Below are 20,836 nucleotides of genomic sequence, written 5' to 3'. Positions count from 1 at the left end.
CCGAGTGTCTGAGACGATCTTCCCCAGCTGCACGTGTTGTCTCTGGTCCATCAGGAAGTCAGTGATCCACCTGCAGAGGGAGTCGGGCACGCTGGGCTGGTAGAGCTTGTCTCGCAGCAGTCCAGGGAGGATGGTGTCGAAGGCAGAGCTGAAGTCCACAAACTGGATTTTGGAATAGGTTCTCGGGGAGTCCAGATGCTCCAGGATGAAGTGGAGGACTACTACTACCACAGACCTGTTGGCTCTGTAGACAAACTGCAGCGGGTCCAGGGGGGGGGGGCAGTGATGTCCTTCAGATGGTGAGAAGATCTGAGAAGACTTCATGACTACAGACATCAGCACCACCAGCTTGTAGTCATTAAGTCCTGTGATCTGTGGCTTCTTAGGAACAGGGATGATGGTGGATGATTTGAAGCAGGACGGCATGTGGCATGATGCCAGCGGGGTGTTGAAAATGTCAGTGAAGATGGAAGCCAGCTGATCCGTGCAGTGTCTCAGGGTGGAGGAGGTAGAAATGAAGGATTTAATGTAGTTTAAACAACACTGTTTTGTTGGCTTTTTTTAAAAAAGCAAATGACTCCTCCAATCACTCCTCCAATCACTCCTCCCACAATCAACAGAATCACGACAATTACACCTGAAAAAGAAAACAAATGTCAGTATAAAACTATACGACAAGGCCAGCAACAGGAGCCAAGTCAGCCCTCTGGACTAGTGGTGAAAGGACAACAATCTCCATTGTCATATCCATGTTATCTATCTATCTTTCTAGCATTTAGAGACACTTCACCTGCGAGTGCGGGTCCCTGCAGTGAGTTGTCCGGGGCTGTATTGTTGCGTCCCTGCAGTGTGTTGTCCGGGGCTGTATTGTTGCAAGGCAGAGCGTGGTAGTGGCCCCTGTTTTCGTCTGGGGAACCCTTCTGTTCAAACAAATCAATATTTTGACATTTGTCACATCTGCAGGAGTCAAGTGGAAAGATCAAGACTTTACCTCATTCTCAAAAACTGTCTTTCGATGAAAGTCCATACACTCGTCCATAGTCAGTGTGGCGTTTCCACGGATGGCAAAGGGAGCCTCGGCTTGAAGGTTGGAGGGCGTCGCAATGGCCACTGACTGTGGGAAATTAAAAAAACACATACTGCTCTGTAAAAACACCAGGGCTCCACCAGGACTTTCTGCTGTTTACAGTAGCCTTTAAAAGTCACCCCAGTCAAAATAGTTGCAAATGCTTTCTGTAAGCAGCCAAGCTTTCAATTCTAGTTTGAGGGATTGTTGCCCATTTTTTCAGTGAATTCTGAATTTAGTTCTGTGAATTTCTGGTCGGCACAGCTCTTTTGAGGTCTATCCAGACTGAAGGCCACGGCCAAACCTTCTATTCTAAACCTAACCTACTATATCTGTATTTTATAATGATAATACATTGAAGACCTATTGCATATAATGGCAGTTGATTACAGGTCTATGCCTATAATCTAATCTTAAAGGTGCATTATGCAAATGTTTATGCGAGAGAATATAAAATTGATATTAGACATTTGACGGATCAATTGTTTTATAGGTTTACTGTTGAGAGCAATCAGCAGTGAAAACCTTCCAAACAATTGCTCCTGGAGCGTTGTAGAGACCACTGTGATCGAAAGTAAAGGCGCCATGCTGACCACTCATACAGCTGCTGAGGCACTACAAGGTCAAATACGCACAAATATCAACTTTTTCCACATAAAAACTTGCATAATGCACCTTTAAGGAAAAATAGGCATTTTACACCAGAACATAAAAGTTTAAGCATTAGGAGCACAGGTCTGATTATTCTACACAAACACACTATTACCTGAGAGCGCTCTCATCACCACTGGGTTCGATGTTGCCAGTGTTTCTGGCTACTCAGTAAAAAGTAAATCTTTTCTCTGCCATTCTGATGTATTTAGTGGCTGCTGAGTGTCCTCAGTGAGTGTTAAAGCAGATGCTGTAACGTTGGCACTAGTAGCTTAGCAGAACTTTCAAAATGCCTGGATCGGCTATCGATACTGAATATTTGATTGACACAGCCCTACTTATTAGATAATATCTCTTAATTGACTACATACAAGATGTTTTTTTGTATTTAAAAGGAACAGGCCACCGTTTTTCCAAACTGAAACATGTTCTTAGATGAGTTGATGCGTACCGGTCTGGGCTTTGTGCGTGCCCTCAGTCACACAAAACGACCAAAGATGTTGTTAGCATTTGGCCTCTCCCAGTGTATTCCTATGGCTCCAAACGACCGTGTTCTTCCACGGGCACAAAGACCAGACCGGTACGTATCAACTCGTCTAAGCTCAGGTAAGAACATATCTCAGTATGGAACAGCTGTGGCCTGTTCCTTTGAGTAGGGCTGAAACAATGAATCGATTAATCGACAATCGATTATTGAAATACTCATAGTCATAGTGTTTTGTAGATTGAAAATGTCATAAATATCCGTCTGTGTCTCGTCCAATTAGAAGCAGAATTAGCGCTAAGAGCCTCCGACAAACATTCACTTTAAGTTTACTCCATCAACATGTCCTCAAGCGGTGCCACTTCAGCTTTATGTGACACAAATCTTTCTAAAAATAACATTTTCACACATCACTCACAGCCAGGTGATTAATCGATTAACCATTAAAATAATTGTTAGATTAAATGATGACCAAATAATCGTTAGTTGCAGCCCTAATTTAAAGTTCAGAAATACTTCCTCAACTGCAAGATTTTATTCTTCAAAATCACTGAAAGGTCAATTATTCAATATTAATATACATTTTAAACTTACCAAGATTTGTTTTTGTGTGTAGAAGCCATTATCTTTTTAACTTCATCCACAGGTGATGCTACGTTTTCTTCCAGAATTTGTTGGAATTTAATGTGCCACTGGCTGCAATACAAGCCCAAAGCATGTTGGATCTAACCACAGGCTGGACAAATGTGCTTTAATCTCCAGAGGAGCCACGAAGACATGGATGTGAATGATGCAGGGAGGTGAATTAACCCAAAAATGATGATTATGGTTTTAGTGTGGGGGGAAAAGGATGAGCAGGTGAACAGGGTGGTGAACCAGGAGGTGGGTGCACATACAGGAGTGAGGAGGTTTAAGTAAGTGCACTTAAAACACACCATGAAGTGAAATACAGGACAAAAACGAGGATTCACAGCACATGATCAACCCAGATTATCACATGGACTTTTACACTGGTAGTTACTGTAAATAATGGAGTAATAACTGCATAAATGAAGACTTTATTTAGCTTGTTGCATTACATTAATTTCCTGTGGAGATTTGTAGGCTCATCATTGCCACATCAAGTCCATGTGTAAAACAACATTACAGAAAAAGGAGGAATTCACAGCGCAGTTCAAGCAATGACTGACTACCATAGATGAGAGCAACATCTACATCACTGAAGTTAGCGCCCCCTGCGGGTGAAACCAAAGCACTCGCCCCCCGACATGAATGGGGAGAGAACAGAGAACTTTTGAGCCTGTGCACATCCAAGTCTATATATTTACCTCTTAAAGCTGGGGTTCCAGATTTTTTGGTGTTCAATACATTTATTTTTTTCCCCCTTAGAGTATGTTATAATAATTGAGCAATAGAAGACTAATCTAAATTTGTGGGATTTATCTTGGGGGGCCCCTGCTTCACTCTGTCACCAGTCAATGCTGTATGTGGGTGTGAAATGTGCATATAATTACATTCTTTGAACAATTTGAATACACAGGAGGGACAGTAAGAGCTAGAACAAGTTTGGGCCAACATAACTGTTTGAACATGAAATATTAGGCACCCCAGCTTTAAATAAGTAACAGTGCAGTGGTTAGCGTTCGTGCTTCACAGCAAGAAGGTCCCGGATTCGATTCCCATCTGGACGGGGCCTTTCTGTGTGGAGTTTGCATACGTGTCTGCGTAGGTTTCCTCCGGGTACTCTGGTTTACACTACCACTAAAAACGTAAAATTGTCTCATGTAAAGCGCTTTATGACCATGTCTGTGAAAGGCGCTATGCATGCTTTTCAGTCATGTGACTTTTGTTGTTGTGGCAGCCATTTTGAATACCCAAGAAGAATTATGCAGTACTACAACATATAACAACATCTCTACTCAGGATGGAAATGAAAGACACCTGATTGACAGTGGCGTTTTCATGTACTCGTAATCAAGCAGAAGGTTGCTCAAGAAGATAATAGTAAAAACAGACGCACGTTTATGTGAAGAAACCAGTAAGTCAGTGTTTAAGCTGCTCAAGATATTAGCATGCTACCGGTTAGCATTTAGCTTCAACCACTCAGCTCTGACCTCTCTAAGAGAAAGCCCTGAACCACACTCCAAACATCTAGCCTTGGATACAACATGTGACAGAGGTCAGAGCTGGGCTTTACTGTACTTTCCTCAGTGTTCACAGATGTGAGCCACACATGTGTTTATTGTGTTGAAGCCATTGACAGTTGAATCAACTGTCAATGGTTGAAGCTAAATGCTAACTCTGAGACTCTGTTGACATGAAAAACTGTAAAAATGACAGAGAAAGGTTTTCTATTTCCTCTCTGAAGTGCTAATTGGCTTGTTGCACGGTATGGCTATGCTAGCTCCTCTGACCTGAAGTTGTGAGCGCCAGTACTTCCTGTCTGTATTCTTTTCCTGGAATAATAATCATATTTTCTAAAGATTACGTTGTGGGCAGTGAGTTCCCAGTAGATGATCATTTACTGTGTGTTCAAACCTTGATGTAACGAGTTCAGATCGGAGATCGGAGACACCTGTGAGGATTGATTGATTGCACTATTTCAAATTGTATAATGCATGAAATTAATTTTAGCCTTAAACTCCAAGACAAACTCACTGATCCTTATAAACATAGACGTCTCCTCTACGGAAATATTTACACTGTACAGCAACTCGTTAACCTGCAGGAAGTGATCATCTACCAGAAACTCACTGTCCACCACAGAATCTGTAGGAAATACGATGAATCGAACGCGTCTAAGCTAATCTTAATGGACATGAATACGAACAGGAAGTACTAGCACCCACAACCTCAGCTCAGAGGAACTAGCGTAGCCACATTGTGCAACAAGCCAATTTAGTCTGAAGAGTGAAGCATCCATCCATCCATTTTCTTCCACTTGTCCGTTGCCGGGTCGTGGGGGCAGCTGTTGGAGCTGCCCAAATCACATCACACCAGCCCCTTATGGTTCCTCCTGCAGGTGGTGGGTCCACAGAAGGACGGCCTCATGATTAAACGGGCCTGTTGGTCTCTCATAAGGGGCTTCTGAACCGCTCTTTGTCTGACCCGTCACCTCGGACCTGTTTGCCCTGGGAGACCCTACCAGGGGCACGAAGCCCCGACAACAGAGCTCAAGGATCATTCGGGCGCTCAAACCCCTCCACCACGTTAAGGTGGCGGTTCCAGGAGGGGCAGGAGTGAAGCAGATCTTTAGTAAATCCGGCTGTAGCTCAACAGATAGCGCTGCTACATCTGTGCCACATTTGCTGGTTATACCACATAAACATGAGTCTCCGGGTCCGTGTTTTAACTGTTATCTGTTTATTACATAAAAATGCCACTGTCAATCAGTTGTCTTTCATTTTCATCCTGAGTAGAGATATTGTTACATGTTGGAGCACTGCATAATTCTAGTTCGGTATTCAAAATGGCTATGGATTTTTCTATACAATACAAAATAGCTCTCGATCGTCTTCTTCTAACAGTGAATTTATGTGCCCGTAACCAAGAACGGCCATTTTCCTGCGGTTCTGACACTGGCTTGGAATGTTTTTATCCCCAGAGTGAGAAATCAGCTGCTTTTTGTTTTCGCCTCGAGGGGACAGGGACACGGCAAAAGCTTGTGGATGTTGCTCTCATCTATCACAAGACACGCGTCACTGGTGACTTCAAACAGAAAGTGGAGCTGCATCATGAGGTAGAAGTCTGTAGGAAAAGTGAAAGGACGACTAAAGTGAAAGGACGACTAGAGTGAAACTAAAAGCAGATTAAGTGTTTGGGGTTAAATGGAAATGAGGGATGGGATTAATGTGAGATTGACAGGACTAAAAAAAAAAAAGACTGCTTATAACTTCATTTATATATGATGCAGAAAATGTTTTAACCTCTTTCCTCCCGCCTGACCCGAACGCATCGTCTCCAGCTCGGCTATACCCAAATCTAAAAGCTTCTCGGCTGGAGAGCAACAGTGTGATGCCTTGCCAAGCTTTGAAAGATAAAAGTGATCATAACCTTTGTGTCACTGCGTTTTTGTCACATTTTTGAAGCACTCTTGATGTGTTTTTGTCTGTTTTATGTCATGTTTTCACCACGTTTCTTTGACACTTTTTCAAGAAGCTTCTAGATTTGGGTAAAGCTGAACTGGAGAAAATGCACTTTGTTCAGGCGGGGGATAAGAGGTTAAAACAACTGTCAGTGTACAAAGGTGTGTCATGACTGAAGTTCCACAGTGGATCCCCAAAGCTTCTGAAAAAGAGGTCCACACTAATGTAGAACAATAAAATAAGGATGGCAATAGAAATGTATCGAATAACTTTGCACTTATAGATGGTTCTAAAATTCAGTCAGAATCATAGGTGGCCATTAAAGGGGCCACTGTGAGAGAAAGATTGAGAATCACAGCCGTAAAACCCCATTTAATTTAAAAAATAAATTGTAAAACAAGGGTAGATTTGATCTTATTGGTATAATCATGACTAAACAGAATTTTTCCACATTCACCAGTTACCGTGTGATTTGGTTACAATTCTAGCTTGGTTAGATGAAGATCACAGGGATTTCGCGATATATTGCGGCTTGTTGCCATTTTGATATTGTGTCGCCTCATATCGGCATAACAGCAATAAACAAAAGATTAATTTGACAATAAAAAACTTTTTCTATGAACACAATAGACCCATTTCTTCCAAATATTGTTGACATAACTGTGTTAGTGAGGCCTTCTCCTTTGTCAGGAGAATCCATCCTCCCTCACAGGCGTGGTATAGCAAGATGCTGATTAGACGCAGGAATATTACACAGGTGTGCCTTAGGCTGTCTACAATAAAAGGACATGAAATGTTCAGTTTTCTTTATTGGGGGGGGGGGGGGGGGGGGGGATCTGGTGTGACACCATTCGTTATTCTGGCGCTATAAGTGATTTGCCTCAGGTGCACTGTGGAGTGGGTCAGACTGATACCGTAGAAATGCACTAGCCTAGCACTACGAAACTCTTCAAATATAAGAGCTGCTTGAATTACAAAAAAAATATATATATATCTACAGAAATCAGCAACACTCTGGATAACTAGGAAATGAGGCCCTATGTCAAAAATCCTGAAATATCCCTTTAAGATCAATTTTCCATTGGCCATTTCGCCTAGGAAGTTTGGGGGAGGGCTCATTTAAAGCTCTTAAAGTCTCAGATATCGCCCGATAGCCGATATAGTAAAATAACCAAATATCAGCCCGATATATCGGTTGATCTCAAATCTTGATGTGCCACAGAAGTGCTCACAAACACCGATTTAGAAAGATATGTTAATAATATTAAAAAAAATGGGTCTCTTGTGTAAATAGAAACAGCTTTATGTCTTCACCCCATGAAAAATTAAGAGCAAAACCAAAACTGTTTTTTTGTAGATGTGGCACCATTTTGATGAAGTACAGCAGTCATTTCTGAAATATATCTAGAGTCCTGAGAATCTCACTGCAATTAGGATGTACTAGGATTTTATGTTTATGTTTTTACCTTATGGTGGGTCAGTTGCCTATTGCGACAAAAATGTATCATTATCATAGGGAAACATGAAAACTCATAATAATCGGTGCAATAATTTTGTAGTCAATGCATAAAAACTGTGTTTTCACCTTGCTTTTGACGGAGAACTCGTCAATATTACTGCGGTTTAACTGAATTTTGATTGGCAGGTCACAACAGCTGAACTCCTGGTTTATCTCCTTTGCATCGACTGAGGTCCAAACTGAAAGGCAAGCGAGGAAGTTTTCAAGATAAAGGATTGGTTCATGGGTGCTTCAGCTTGTGTTGTTTAGCAGATATAAGAGATCAGACAGTTTGGACAGGTGGGAGTCGAGGGACAGTGAATATGAGAAGAATCATTAGTAGCCAAAAGATTGACAGTTTGAATCCCGGCTCCTGCAGGTTCAGACTGTTGTTGTCCTTGAGCAAGACACCATACCCGTCGTTATTTTATAATCTGAAGCGTCATGTTTGTGTGTTGACTCTGATATGAGGTTGTTTGCTCCTAAAAGCATTATGAATGTTATATATATATATTATATTTATTTTTTAAATACTGCATATACAAATGTTTGTATGAACATGTAAAAGCTGTTTGGAATGGGCCCATGGTACTAGCTGACTGCTTATTGCTCTCAGCTAATGGGATCCATATAAATTAACAAAAATAAACAAAAAAATCACTCATTTGCGCAGTGTTATTTTTGAGCTTTCTGCCCGGTTAGAGACCAGCCCAAACTCCACAACAAGGAGGTATTTCCTCCCCTGAAACCAAGAGAAGGGACCGGCATTTCATCCCTCTCTCTTTCTCTTTCTCTGTAGACACAGTTCCCTCTCAGCTGTGCTAAGGCCCGGCTCATTCTGCTGCTTTTGAAAAGGACATCACTCTCATAAGTTCAAGTCCGAGTGCAAGGATGTGTTGATGAGGAGGTTCAGCTCAGAGAAACGCCACTGACGTTTCCACCACGAGGACTGATGTTGCAGCTGTAGCTGGTGTGGTCATATTTGCTGTTGATCATGTTTAATGTAATGATTAGTGTGTGCCAGGGCTACGCACATAGCATATGAAAATATGTACTTTATACTCATAGTAATTGTGCCCCCTCGTGGAGTTCATATGCCCCCCTCACGACTGACGTCTGTGGACGGGACGGCACTCCACCCATCCTACCTGAGTGAGATTGATGATAATATGGGTGATGGGTCCATAAGTATGTTAAGATTACTTTTAAATAACTATATAACTCTTGCCATTTCTCATTCGATTGTATAATCCAAGCTGTACTGCTTTACCTTATACTTTTATTATTATTATTAATTGTTCTCTTTGTGAACCCTTTTACTGACAATAAAAAACATATTCTGATTTTGAACAGTTATAAAAACAAATAAATAATGACTAATAGTAAGTAAATGTACATGCACAAAGTAGATTAATGTTAATTCAATTTGTATTGTTTCTTATAACTTTCTTGTAAAGAACAACACGCTACCCTGTTCTTAAGATGAGTAAAGGTGACTATGACCCTATGCTTCATCATCTGATAGTAAACATAATGCGGGGAGTCCCTGGGTCACGCGGTCTTGTTTTGGTTTCGTGTTTAGACCCGAGGGAAAGTTCGGGTAATTCCAGGTTGTGGTTTCGGTATCGGTGTTATAATTCTAATAAATAAAAAACAAAGAATAAATGGCCAAAACAACACTTATAAGTCAAACATCACAAACAGCGGATTGCAGAGTGATTTGTTGGGGTATAAGGAAGAAGTCGCCTAAACGGCAAATGAATGGAGGAAAGTTAGTTAGTACGTGTTAGCGCGCGATGGCGTAAAGTATTAAGGAGAAGAAACGAAAACAGTATTTTACAGATCTAACAATGGCGATATACCTACCGGTACCGGACAGCATCAGAAGGGCTCTCAAAATTAAATGACTCTCCATGTTTACAGAAGAAAGTCTGTTGTTCTTTCCACCTTAGCCTGCGGTAGATCACTCACGAGCCGAGCTTGACAAGAAGACGTTCTTCTTCTTCGCTGGCTGCTTAACGGCGGATGCGGAAGTACTTAGCGCATTACCGCCACCCTCCAGATATGTGTATGAACGACATTATGGCTTACATCTATAGGAATAATGTAGCCTGCAAGTTACAGAGAAATAATTATAAGAGTAAAAACATATATACTCTACTCCGGTGTGTTTTAAAAAATAAATAAAAACATTTATTTTATTACTCTATGATCTGACGGCTTTCCTACACATGCTCCACCGTTTCCAAAACGAATTTCAAATGATAAATATTATTATTATTATTATTATTATTATTATTATTATTATTATTATTATTATTATTATTATTATTATTATTATTATTATTATATCTAAAAATACACACGGAAAAAACCTTTGTATCTCATTGTGGTAATATGTTCAATATTAGTTCATACACTAAGCCTGTCTCTCCCTTTTGCCATCATTTGGTAATTTTTTTCACATTTCAAAACTTGCCATTTATTTTTGTCATCTATTTAAATAAGTGTTATTAGTCTTAAATCCAAACGTTGAAAATGTACCATGTTAGCTAAACAGTAATAAAGAGTAAAAGTGAAGTGCAATCGTTGATGCATGAAAGTGGGGTATGATTAAGAGGATGAGGCTGTTATGAACTTAATCATTTAGGAATGCAGAAAAGCCCCTTGCAAATGCCCAGAGCCCCGAACAGAACTTGACTTTTCCCTTGCTATTTTGATCTTTTCTTTCTGAATATTTATGTTATGATTACGGAACTGAAAGTTAATGATGACGCACTGCAATGTATTCCTTTAATATCAAGAAGAAGGTATTGATTGATTTTATTCTTATTATTCTTATTCTTATTGAGGGAGAAATTCGATATTACTCCCCAACACTGGATGGAAAAACCCAGGCAGACACGGGGAAAACATGCAAACTTCACACAAAACCCACACTTTTCAGGCAAGACAAACATGATTTTTTTTCTTGTTCTATTTTTTGGAAACAATTAATTTTATTTCCTTCAGTGTATTGTGAAAGAAAAAAGGCACACTTCGAACACTTTTCCGCTTTGTAGTAAAATACAGACCAGCCCGCAGTCCCGCACCTGTCACTGCCTTTGACAAAAGCCTCTCACGCGCCGCCAGCAGGGGATGAACAGGGAAAGTGTCTATGACAGGACCATAGACTGTAAGAGCTGACTCCTCCAGCGCCAAGAGGATCGTTAATAAGCCTCTATCATTATCAGCTATATTTTATTTTGTGTCTAATAGGGCAGAACGCGCCAATATATCACTGCGCAAATGAGTGATATATGTATCTTTTCTCAATATGTAGTGATTTTAACTTCATTCTGCAGGCCTTTTGTGGTTATATGGCGTATACCACCACGTAGACTACACCACTGGTCACATCTGTGTCTGGGGGGCACAAGCATCTTGGGCATAGATCTTTGGGGGACGGGCACGGGCCCCCCTATCCCGCGCTCATATCAACGGGTTTGTCTCCGCCCCTTCCGTATTCTTTGAATTGAGAGGGAGGCGCGTGACATTGAGCCTGCGTAGTATAAAAACACAGATGACGAACAGTTTCACTGCTCTGAACCTTACTGCTCAGTGTGCAAGTATCCTCGTGGTTTGTGCGACTATGAGTCATGCACTGCTCATTATACTGGGTAGGCATAACATTTTTTCCTTCTTCTACGTGATGCGTTTGTTTACTTTTTTTCCACAGCTGCGTATTTGAGGAGTTAGCTCTTAGCAACAGCTCCTGCCATTTTGTGCACGTCTGTTGTTGTGAAATGTGTTTTGTTTACTATTGCATCTGTGATTTTTTTTGCTCGGCACTTCGAACTTAATATGCAATGCTAACTTGCATGTTTGTTCCTTATCTGCAGGTTTGGCCTGGGTGGTCAATGCAGAAGAGAAAATCCAAATAATCGAAGCTGCACAAGGACAAAATGTGTCTTTGCCTTGCACAGCTGGCAGCAAGAAAGGAGTTGAGTACTGGGCATGTCGCTGGTACAAGGTTTGTATTGTTTTTTAATTTATTTATTTATTTATTTTGTTTCCTGTTTCCTGGTTTACTGGAAAGGAGGAAATTGTTTTTTGTAAGTGTTCCTGCTTAGCACACAGACTTTGGTTCCACTTTAACCTTGAGTGAATAGAATCTAAAGTCTGTTTTTTAATAAGTTACTCCACTCCTGGCTTCGTGCCTGCGTCAAGCTATTTTAAATCTAGTTTCTGTTTCATTTATTTTAAATATAGTTTCTGTTTCATTTCTATAAAAACATGTGTGAAGTTCTGCTTAGTCCAGTTGAACTCGGTGTTGAACACTGGATATTACTTTCTGTAGCCAACATTAAACTATTCAATTCCCACCCCAGTATTATTCGAGTCCTTCTTTTGGTTCTGGTTTAACCTCTTAACTCCCACCTGAACGGATCCCATTTCATCCAGTTTGACTTTACCCTAATCAAAAAGCTTCAAAAAGTGACAAAAATTCAACCAAAAAGTGACAAAAATTCAACAAAAATGTGACCAAAATAAAATTAAAATAAAAACATAGAAAAAGTGACACAACACAGCAACAACGTGAGGAAAAAGGATCAGTTTTGTGGGTCTTAGCTTTCAAATGAGGTGTTACATATAGACCTATATAATAGCCAAAGAGGACATTGCATTTGGTTCAGGCGGGTGGTAAGAGGTTAATCCTTTCATTCTATCATTGCATGTTTGTTGGGGATAAATCCTGGGTTTAGTTCTTGCTTGATTCGGGTCTTGTTCAGTCCTGTTTCGGTGCCGTAAGCAGAGGAGGATACCAAGCTTGTATTTAAAGTTGCATGAAGTTTGGTGGTTTAATTTACAAGATATAAAATGTCTCCTCACCTCTGGGAACTCTAGTTTTGGGCGTCTTTTTCAGTCTCTATTTCATGGTTGATTGAATTTCAAAATTTCCCTCCTAAAAGCATACAGTAAAGGCGGGGAGAGCATCTGCTGCCACATCTGTTGCTCTATTGAAAAGAAGTGTTGAGGGTGCAGTGTAGGCCCCCTCTAGTGGCAACCTTTGAACTGCTTCAATATAGAAACCAAAAGTATTTCAGAACAGGTTTGTTAAGCTATAAGGAGTTCTTGTGTGCTTTTCCAACCGCCATATTCCTACCAAACAAACTTGTTGTAGCATATTCACATTTGTTTTCTTCCCCCTCCTTTCCATTCATTAACAATACTCCTATAGAAGTACTTCCCGGCAGTTGCCTCATTTCAAACAATTCAAACAATGGCTCTGGGTATAAATGGACTAGCATTGAATTACATGTTGAAACCACAACTAGGACAAAGAGTCCTAGTTGTCGATGATGTAACCCGCCCAAGGCCCAAAGCTGCTGCATCAGACTCTGTAAAATAGATATTTAACACAAACACGAGACTGACTGAGCAATGGCTGTACAGTATTTTTATCATCGTGATGGAAACAAATTTGAATTAATCAAATCAGAGCAATTTTCATAAACAAAGTTGGGGGGGGAAGTACACAGTGAATAAATATGTTATGATATTATTAGTTGGATAAAATTAACCTCCGGGGAGTTTCTGCAGCTGAATCATATTAAATATATAATTAACATTTTCCCTAGACAAATCATTAGTCACCGCACTGTAACTGGGCTGAACCAATGGCCGCTTGTAGCAGAGATTCACGACGACGATACCAGGGGCCGACATTGCTGTAGTACCTCCCATATAGCGGTGGCAGAACAAGCTAGTTTTACATTGCACAGCACTGGACTTTAGACACGTTCTAAACGACTGTAAAGCTTTGTGCCTGTTTTTTAAAAACTCTACAGCTAGATATTACTCCTGTGATAATGCTGGGTTAGGCACAGCTACAGAAACCAGGTTGGTTTTTGTAAGAAACATTTTAGAAATCTCGTACTAATGAGGGCCCGACTGTTTGCATTGGAGCTGCGCGGCTATGACCGAGCTACACGTCACGCAAAGGGCCGAGTCTACAGTGAAGATCCCGCCCTTATGCCCTTTTTAGGAATATGCTTCTTCAGAGCTGGGGAAGAGGAGTCTGTTAATCCGCCATGATTTCCCCCTCGAACGTAGTTATTTTGTCAAACGGAGAGGAGTGAGGAATGACGGTCTATTAATATTATGTCTATGGGCTAAACTTGAGGCTAAATCAGAAGAAAAACAAGGGGCCACCTTCTTCAATATACGCTGTATCTTTACAGCCGGATATTACAACAGCTGGTGCCTCACAGGGCTGTGTATACAGTGTGTGGTTATTTGAGCAAACAGACGTCAAACAGTGTTATAACAAATATAGGGCCCAGATCAACAGTCTGCAATTAATCAACAGGTGAGTAGTTGCTCATGTGTCCACTGGCACTCCTTCGCGGCAAACAAAAACACCTACATCGAAACAACATTGAAGGATAGAAGGCAGGCCCAGAGCTAACGTCCAGGCCTTGTTGAAGCTTCAGGACAGTCTCATTCTGGGACCTGCTGCTTATAATGAACCCCAGTGATCTGGTAAAGCCTGTGTGCCTAATAAAGTGTCTGTGTGATTCAGGAGGGAGTGGACCCTCGTCTCACCGGCCTCGTGTCCAGAACTCCCCCCAATGGAACCTTGAAGTGGTACGTGGGGGCAGACACCCGAGTCTCTCTGGAGAACCCCAGTCTGAACCTGACGCTGCCCCCAGTGACCTGCTCCGACAGCGGGGTCTACCAATGCTACATGGCGGCACCTGTGGGAGAGCAGAACCGGGAGGGGAGAGTCAGACTCTTCGTCAGAGGTTAGAATGTCCACATCTGTATCATGTACTGTTTTAACAATAATGCTATGTAATACGAGAGCCAAGGAGAGAGAACTGACAGCAAATACTTTGTTTGTTTTTTATACAAGGGTAAAGGTTGGGGGTTCGAGCTGATAAAATTAGGCTTGAATCCACTTGAAGTTCGATCCAGTATTGCTGTGGGCTCGTTGACCGGTATGGGAAGGGGGTGGGAGGAGCTTATGGGGAAATCTCTTGAAAATCAGGAAGTTAAACTACTGGAAAAAATCATTCACATTTCAATTTATAGTTTATTTCAGAGACAAAACTCTTAACTGAACAACAGATTAATGCCTATGGGAGGGTGAATATATAGGGTGCTAAGGGCCATGAACAAGAGGTTTACCACACATTTGTCTTTGTGTGGATGACCTTAGTCCAAGCCATTGGTTTTTGAAAAAAAAACACTGTGGGAGGCAGGTGGGCGAGTCTTCTCAAGGCTGGGATAATATTGACATTTAAACAGAGTGACTAACCTTCTCTGACCCACACAGGCGCCCATGATATTTTGACAACTCATGGCCTGATATGTGTTGAATATAAATAGCAGTACATAACAAAAATATTGTTATAAAAGTAATTGGTATCAAATTAGTATAAAATGTGGGCACTTTTAGTACTTGGTTAGTACATAAAAGTTAAATAAAACGTTAAAAGTTGACGTGGATTGTGGTATAAAAGGGAGTGGTCGCCTCATTTAGATTTGCAATCGAAAGTTCAGTTGCAGGTGCTGTGGTCTTTTGGGACATGTGGGTCCAGGGAGAGAAAAGAAACTACACCCGAGTAAAGTACTATATTTCAGATTTAGACTTGAAACGTTTGACTCGTATGAAGACCATAAAGTAATGATTATGAACAAACTATGATTTTCTATAACGGTTATATTCAGGATAAAAAATAATGCATTGTTAAAGACGTCATCTTTGACTTTCCTTAACCTTTTAACCCTCGCCTTCACTGAGGACATTTTCTCCAGTTCAGCTTTACCCAAATCTAAAGCTTCTCGACTGGCGCTTACAGCCTATAGGCCAGAGTAACGCCTCATTTGAAAGCTAAGACCTACAAAACCGATTGTGACTTTTTTGTTGTGTTGTTGCCACGTTTATGTAAAATGTTTTAAGCATTTTTGTTGTGTTTTTGTCTTATTTTTGTAGTTTTTAATTAATTAATTATTATTTTTATTGTGTTTCCATCTGCTGGTTCATGGCTTGGTTCAGAATCGTTCATGCACCAGAGTGTGTTCAGCAGCTGCATAAACAAAGCAGATTTTCCCAGTGAACCGAATGTGAAAGGACCTGTGGTAGAACCATTTTCAGAGGGTCACCAAGGCTTTCTGGGATGCATTTCTTTCAATATTTACTACTACAAAGTACAGACTTTTAAAGGAAAGGTAGGTATTTAGCAAAAAATGACCTTGTAGAGCTTTTTACAAGGTTTACAAGATCCAGAAAACATACTCTAGATATGTTTTCTCTCATCAAAAACATACCTGGAGTTGTGTTTTGACCTGGTGCATCTTTGAGTAATCTTTTAATCTTCCCCTGAGGCAGCGCCCAGAGAGCTCCTCCTGAGGTCCTATGCGTATCCAGGAAGTGCTTTCCTCATCTCTCGAACTCTTGCAAAACTTCTCATTGCAGAGTAAAAAGCACTCGCCATAGTATAACTACAGGGCCTCTTTAAACGGCTGCTCTGCAAAGGGGAGCAAGAGGGGAGGGGGATGTGTATATCATCATTTGCTCTAAATGGAAAGGAAAGTACAGCATTTCAGATTATTTAACAAGTTAGGTTCTCAACGGTGTGGTGAGAAGATGGGCAGCCCCCAGGAGCTTTCACATACATTGATGCCTGAACTGATGCGTGAAGTCGAGAACTGGATGACTTTTAATGGGGCAGTCCCACAGTGAAAATGTTTACCTTTTTTATAGGTTACTTTGTGTAAGGCTTGTGGGCGTGTGCTACTGAGGTTCAGAGTTGCCTCGTTGTAAATTCCACTAGCCTTGACAAGGAAAAGGACATTTTCTTTTCCTTTTTTTTTTTTTTTTTAAAAGGACATTTTCTGTTCTCTATTTCTCTATAAAAAAAAAGTGCTTCGCATTTCATTTAGTATGGAAAAAAGAAGTGATACATTTGTGTTATACAAAATGTCATCACACCAGAGTGCTACTACCGAGCATGTTGAGGTTAAGTTAACCCTGGGGTTCTCTGAGGATTTGTAAGGTGTTCACGTGAAACGGGTCTGCACCAGGTGGCCAATCAGGGAAGAGACACAGACACAGTTCATCTGAATATCACAATCTATCACTAAACTCATGACGTGTATATATATATTATACAACGCCATGAACGGCACGAGTCAGAACCAAGCATTTGTTCACATTACAATTACAACTGAAACACTTGTACAGTCATGTGGACGAGAAAGGAGCCTTTTTCATGTAGCTGGGCATAAGTCTAAAATAACATCTAATTATTGGTCAGAGCCGTCGTCTTATCTAACTGCTAAACCTACCCTACCCTGCTAGAACATTATCCAGCTTTGTAGTGCCACAAAACCAGGGTTAGCGCTAAACTTACCCCACTAACCCTCTAATCCAGCTCCTCCCAATACTTTTAATCACAATTTTCGCCATCTTGTGCAATGTGCTCCTCCTCCGGTGAGCAACTGGATTCAGAGCTTACTGCACTTGCTTGTGGGGAAATCTTATAATTAGAAGGTTGCTGGTTCAGTCTGAACTTCGATCAGTTTAGGCTTCATCGCCATCCACTTTGCCAATGAGTGAGTGTGGTCAGACGGGCTGATGGCACAGATTGGCAGCCATGTAACGGCACCTGTGGCTGTAGAAGAGGCTTATTTGATCCTGAGTGCAACTGAAGAGTCCGTGAATGATTAATTGAAAAGCGCTTTAGGCGTCTGGAATGAAAAAAAAAGGCTCTTTTTATGGTGCGTGTACCACTGGTGGCAGGGTTTCCGTCGAGGTATTAAAGCCTTTAATTTCGCACATTGAAGGATTTTTAACTGCTTTTGAAATGCATCACACATTCATTCATATTCATGTTCATGTTTAGCTGAAATTTTCTGGAACTTCTTTGCCCATTTTATACACATTGTTGTTTAAAGTTTCTCAATTCGTTGCATTTGTGGTACTTAGAGGTCAAATACTATATTATGATTGAACTGACTGTGTAAAATTTGGAAACCACGTCTTTATGGTATTTCTCTTTTGTTTCAGGCTGCCCCATAGATTACGTGCCGATTTCCCCTCCGGAGAGACCAGAGATGGTTTTAAACCAACCAGAGCAGCTGGTGCTGGCCGCTGGACTGGCGCTTCTCACTGTTACGGGAATAACATGGACTTGCGTAAGTGTTTTCTCAGTATTATGTGTAATGTAGATTAGGTCAGACAGCTTTAGGCAATGGTAATGACTGCTTTTGGTCCTGGAGGCTGAGTAAACAAGAATTAATAATGGATGAGAAAAGAGTGTGTGTGAAGGGTGGTTTAGAACTTGTTTAATTATACATTTTCTGTAACTTTTCCTAATTCTTTACTTTTGTTGCATCTGATTTACTCTTGGAACTGGCTTTAGACCTAATTTACACAAGTTGCTTGAACAGGTTTCAGTGTTCTTTGGACTTTAACCTGGATAAGCTCATAAATATGGACTGGTTTAGTCTTGCTTTAATCCTGGTGCAGTGGTAAGATGTTTTCTTTTTTTTTTTAATGCTGTCTCAACTTGTATAAACCGCTATTACTTTAGTGCCTGGGCCAAGATACAATAGTAACTGCATCTTAAGGCCATTCGGGGATAATGCAATCTTCCTTCTTTGTCTAGTTTCGTAATTGTGTAATATCTTTTCCTTTCCATGTGTAGCTCTTGGTTTGTTAACCCCTTACCCCCCCGCATGAAGGGAGTGCGTTTTCTCCAGTTCGGCTTTAAAGTGGTAGTCTGGAAGTCTACATGTTTTACAAATGTTATAAAATGTGCAAAATTAACCACCAGGTCTTGCATTTTGATGTCAAGTAATAATATATATTTAGATTTTTTTGTAAAGTCCTTCCCGGATCTCAGCAACTTATCAGAGTCTAGTATCCTCCCACGTTGACCAATGAGGCAAGCTTTTCCTGTCAACCAGCCTGTCAGGTCCAATCAGGAGGCAGGGGGAGGAGCTTGATTGTTTTACTTTTAAATTTCACTCTATCTCTCCTCACTTTGCAAACTTACTGACTATAACTAATGATCTAAAAACGTAGGAGTGGAGAGCAACAGTGCAATGCCTCATTTGAAATCTTAGGCGTTTTTGTTGCCTTTCCTACATGTTTTTGTTGCTTTTCTGGCGCTTTTTTACAAAACAAACAGTTTGGCCTCAAGTTCAGGTCCACATCCCAAAAGCTCGCAAACCTGTTTGAGTTAAAGCACACCTGGCTCCACCCTCAGGACAATCATCCAAAGTAATACTTTCCTTCAATTTAAACCCAAAAGGACCAAACCTTTACATAAATAAATTAAAGGGTAAAACTGTCCTGTCTTCATATATTGCAAATACACATTTCCACACAGCAGCTCCAATCCATTAAAGGGACTGGATGCAAGTTGGTCATTTTATACCCACTACTGCCACATCTGGTCATACGCGTAACTGCAGCTTCTATATTAAGCTTGTGCATGACGACCCTCCTTTTTGAGTGACAGTGCAGGATTTTAGTGGCAGTTCTGGGCTCATTCTACACATTAGGACCTGGGAGGAAAACACATAATTTTAACATTTTTAAACTCCATATAGTCCCTTTTTAAAGTCTTGGCAAACATAGAAAATCAGGACAAAAACAAGGACAAAATGAAACTTAACAACATCCTTCCTGAAACTTTTTTGCCTTTAACTCTTTCGGGATATGAATATTGCGTTACCTATAGCAATAATTTACCAATAGATTGTGCAGCCCCAGTACATTCGAATATCATATTGTATTTTAAACGCTAAAAGGACTGATCAGATTCGCTCTAGTTTTGACATTTTTCATTTTTTTTTTCCTCCACAGTTGTGCCTGAGAAAAGCCAAGTGGAACAAAGCCAAGTCCATGGAAAAGCCGCTGTACCCGGACTTGTCTTACCCTTTGGAGAAGCAGGGCCTCATCCTCCCGAGCTTCACGGCGTTTCAACATCCCAAATCCTCTCTGCCGATTTTCAACAGCGTTTAAATACGCAGCGCTTTAAGGCGAGGCATTTCCCCCTCTTGGCCTTGTACTGTGATCGAGGTTCAAAGCTGGATATTTTCACAGTCTATGTTTACAAAAAGGGAAACGTTCTCATGAAAAGTCTTCAAAACCTCAAAGATAAAGCAGTCATGTTATGTTTTATACTTGCTTTAAAGCAGGTTAAGCAATGTAAGATATTTGTTAGTGATCAGAATTGGTTTATATTTAAATTAGAAATTCCCAAATCGTATAAGGATAAATTTAGGTAACACTGAGCCCGGTTTGGAGGAGCAAACTGGAGCAAAGGACTAAAACCTGTTGTTTAGAAAGCGTACTCTTTCTACAACTCTAGACTCTGGTTTAGGTCGTTGCTTTGCTCCTTTCTGCTCCTCCAAACTGGGAACGTAGTGACTGCTTTTTACTTTGAGCACTTTGTTTGGCATTAGAAATAAGAATCTGTGGCTATAGTCAGCTGTGGTAGTTTGCTCCACTGTATTAAAGCTTAACAGAATATTTGTCTGCATTACCTTAGGTTTAACTCTTGCTGCGAAAGATGTCACTGGTGGTGGTTGTTATCGTGGTGGTCGGAGCGGTCATGGACGCAGATTGTTGTGTTTCTGTCAGTCTATCCCTGGAAAGCTCAGGCTATTAGAGTTAGGACGATTGTCATGATGTAAGGGGCAAACATGATTAATATTTTATTTTGTTTCTGGCTACTATTGACAAAGACAGAGATGTAGCACTGCAGCCTCATTAATCTTCATGGTTGGTTTTTGCTACATTGATAGAAACATGATAAAGCTCACACTGGCCTAAAGCTCCACCTCCACTGAAAGATAACGCAAATGTGTAACCAAAGATACTTGGTTGACGGTTGGTCCACTCACCCATAGGTCTGATTCCTGCTTACATGGCTTAGAGCTGCTGTGTCCTGTGGTGACACTTTAGGCGATCATTTGTCTAGATTGTGGCTATACATGCGTTTCCAATGACATCATACATAGTTTCGGCAGCCATTTTGAACACCGAAGTA

General features: G+C 40.8%; 1 protein-coding gene and 1 long non-coding RNA gene across 4 annotated transcripts; one reads left to right on the top strand and one right to left on the bottom strand.

Annotated features, from left to right (window-relative positions):
• Positions 1-997: 997 nt before the first annotated feature.
• Positions 998-9,723, bottom strand: LOC306973126. 3 transcript variants are annotated; one of them, XR_013793544.1, is made up of 5 exons: positions 9,651-9,723; positions 7,872-7,984; positions 7,753-7,771; positions 2,796-2,897; positions 998-1,114 (listed from the first exon to the last, which is right to left on the bottom strand). It is a non-coding gene; the product is annotated as an uncharacterized lncRNA (long non-coding RNA). The 3 variants fall into 3 exon arrangements; XR_013793545.1 differs by lacking the exon at positions 7,753-7,771; XR_013793546.1 differs by lacking the exons at positions 2,796-2,897; positions 7,753-7,771.
• Positions 9,724-11,365: 1,642 nt separating this feature from the next.
• LOC306972590 (uncharacterized protein) lies at positions 11,366-20,220 on the top strand. The gene is made up of 5 exons (XM_079569252.1): positions 11,366-11,443; positions 11,666-11,796; positions 14,350-14,572; positions 17,842-17,969; positions 19,648-20,220. Exons 1-5 carry the CDS (start codon positions 11,416-11,418, stop codon positions 19,804-19,806), a joined length of 669 nt encoding a protein of 222 aa, XP_079425378.1. The 5' UTR covers positions 11,366-11,415; the 3' UTR covers positions 19,807-20,220.
• The last annotated feature ends 616 nt before the right edge of the window (positions 20,221-20,836 follow it).

Source organism: Gobius niger, assembly GCF_951799975.1.
Source record: "Gobius niger genome assembly, chromosome: 13".
NCBI lineage: Eukaryota > Metazoa > Chordata > Actinopteri > Gobiiformes > Gobiidae > Gobius > Gobius niger.
The sequence above is the reverse complement of the archived record's forward strand: the minus strand, read 5'-3'. Positions and strand labels throughout refer to the sequence as shown.

Coding starts and splice junctions, on each gene's coding strand:
- LOC306972590 (XM_079569252.1), top strand. CDS start 11,416: ATGAGTCATGCACTGCTCATTATACTGG. Junction 11,444..11,665: donor TGCACTGCTCATTATACTGG/GTAGGCATAACA, acceptor CCTTATCTGCAG/GTTTGGCCTGGGTGGTCAAT. Junction 14,573..17,841: donor AGTCAGACTCTTCGTCAGAG/GTTAGAATGTCC, acceptor CTTTTGTTTCAG/GCTGCCCCATAGATTACGTG.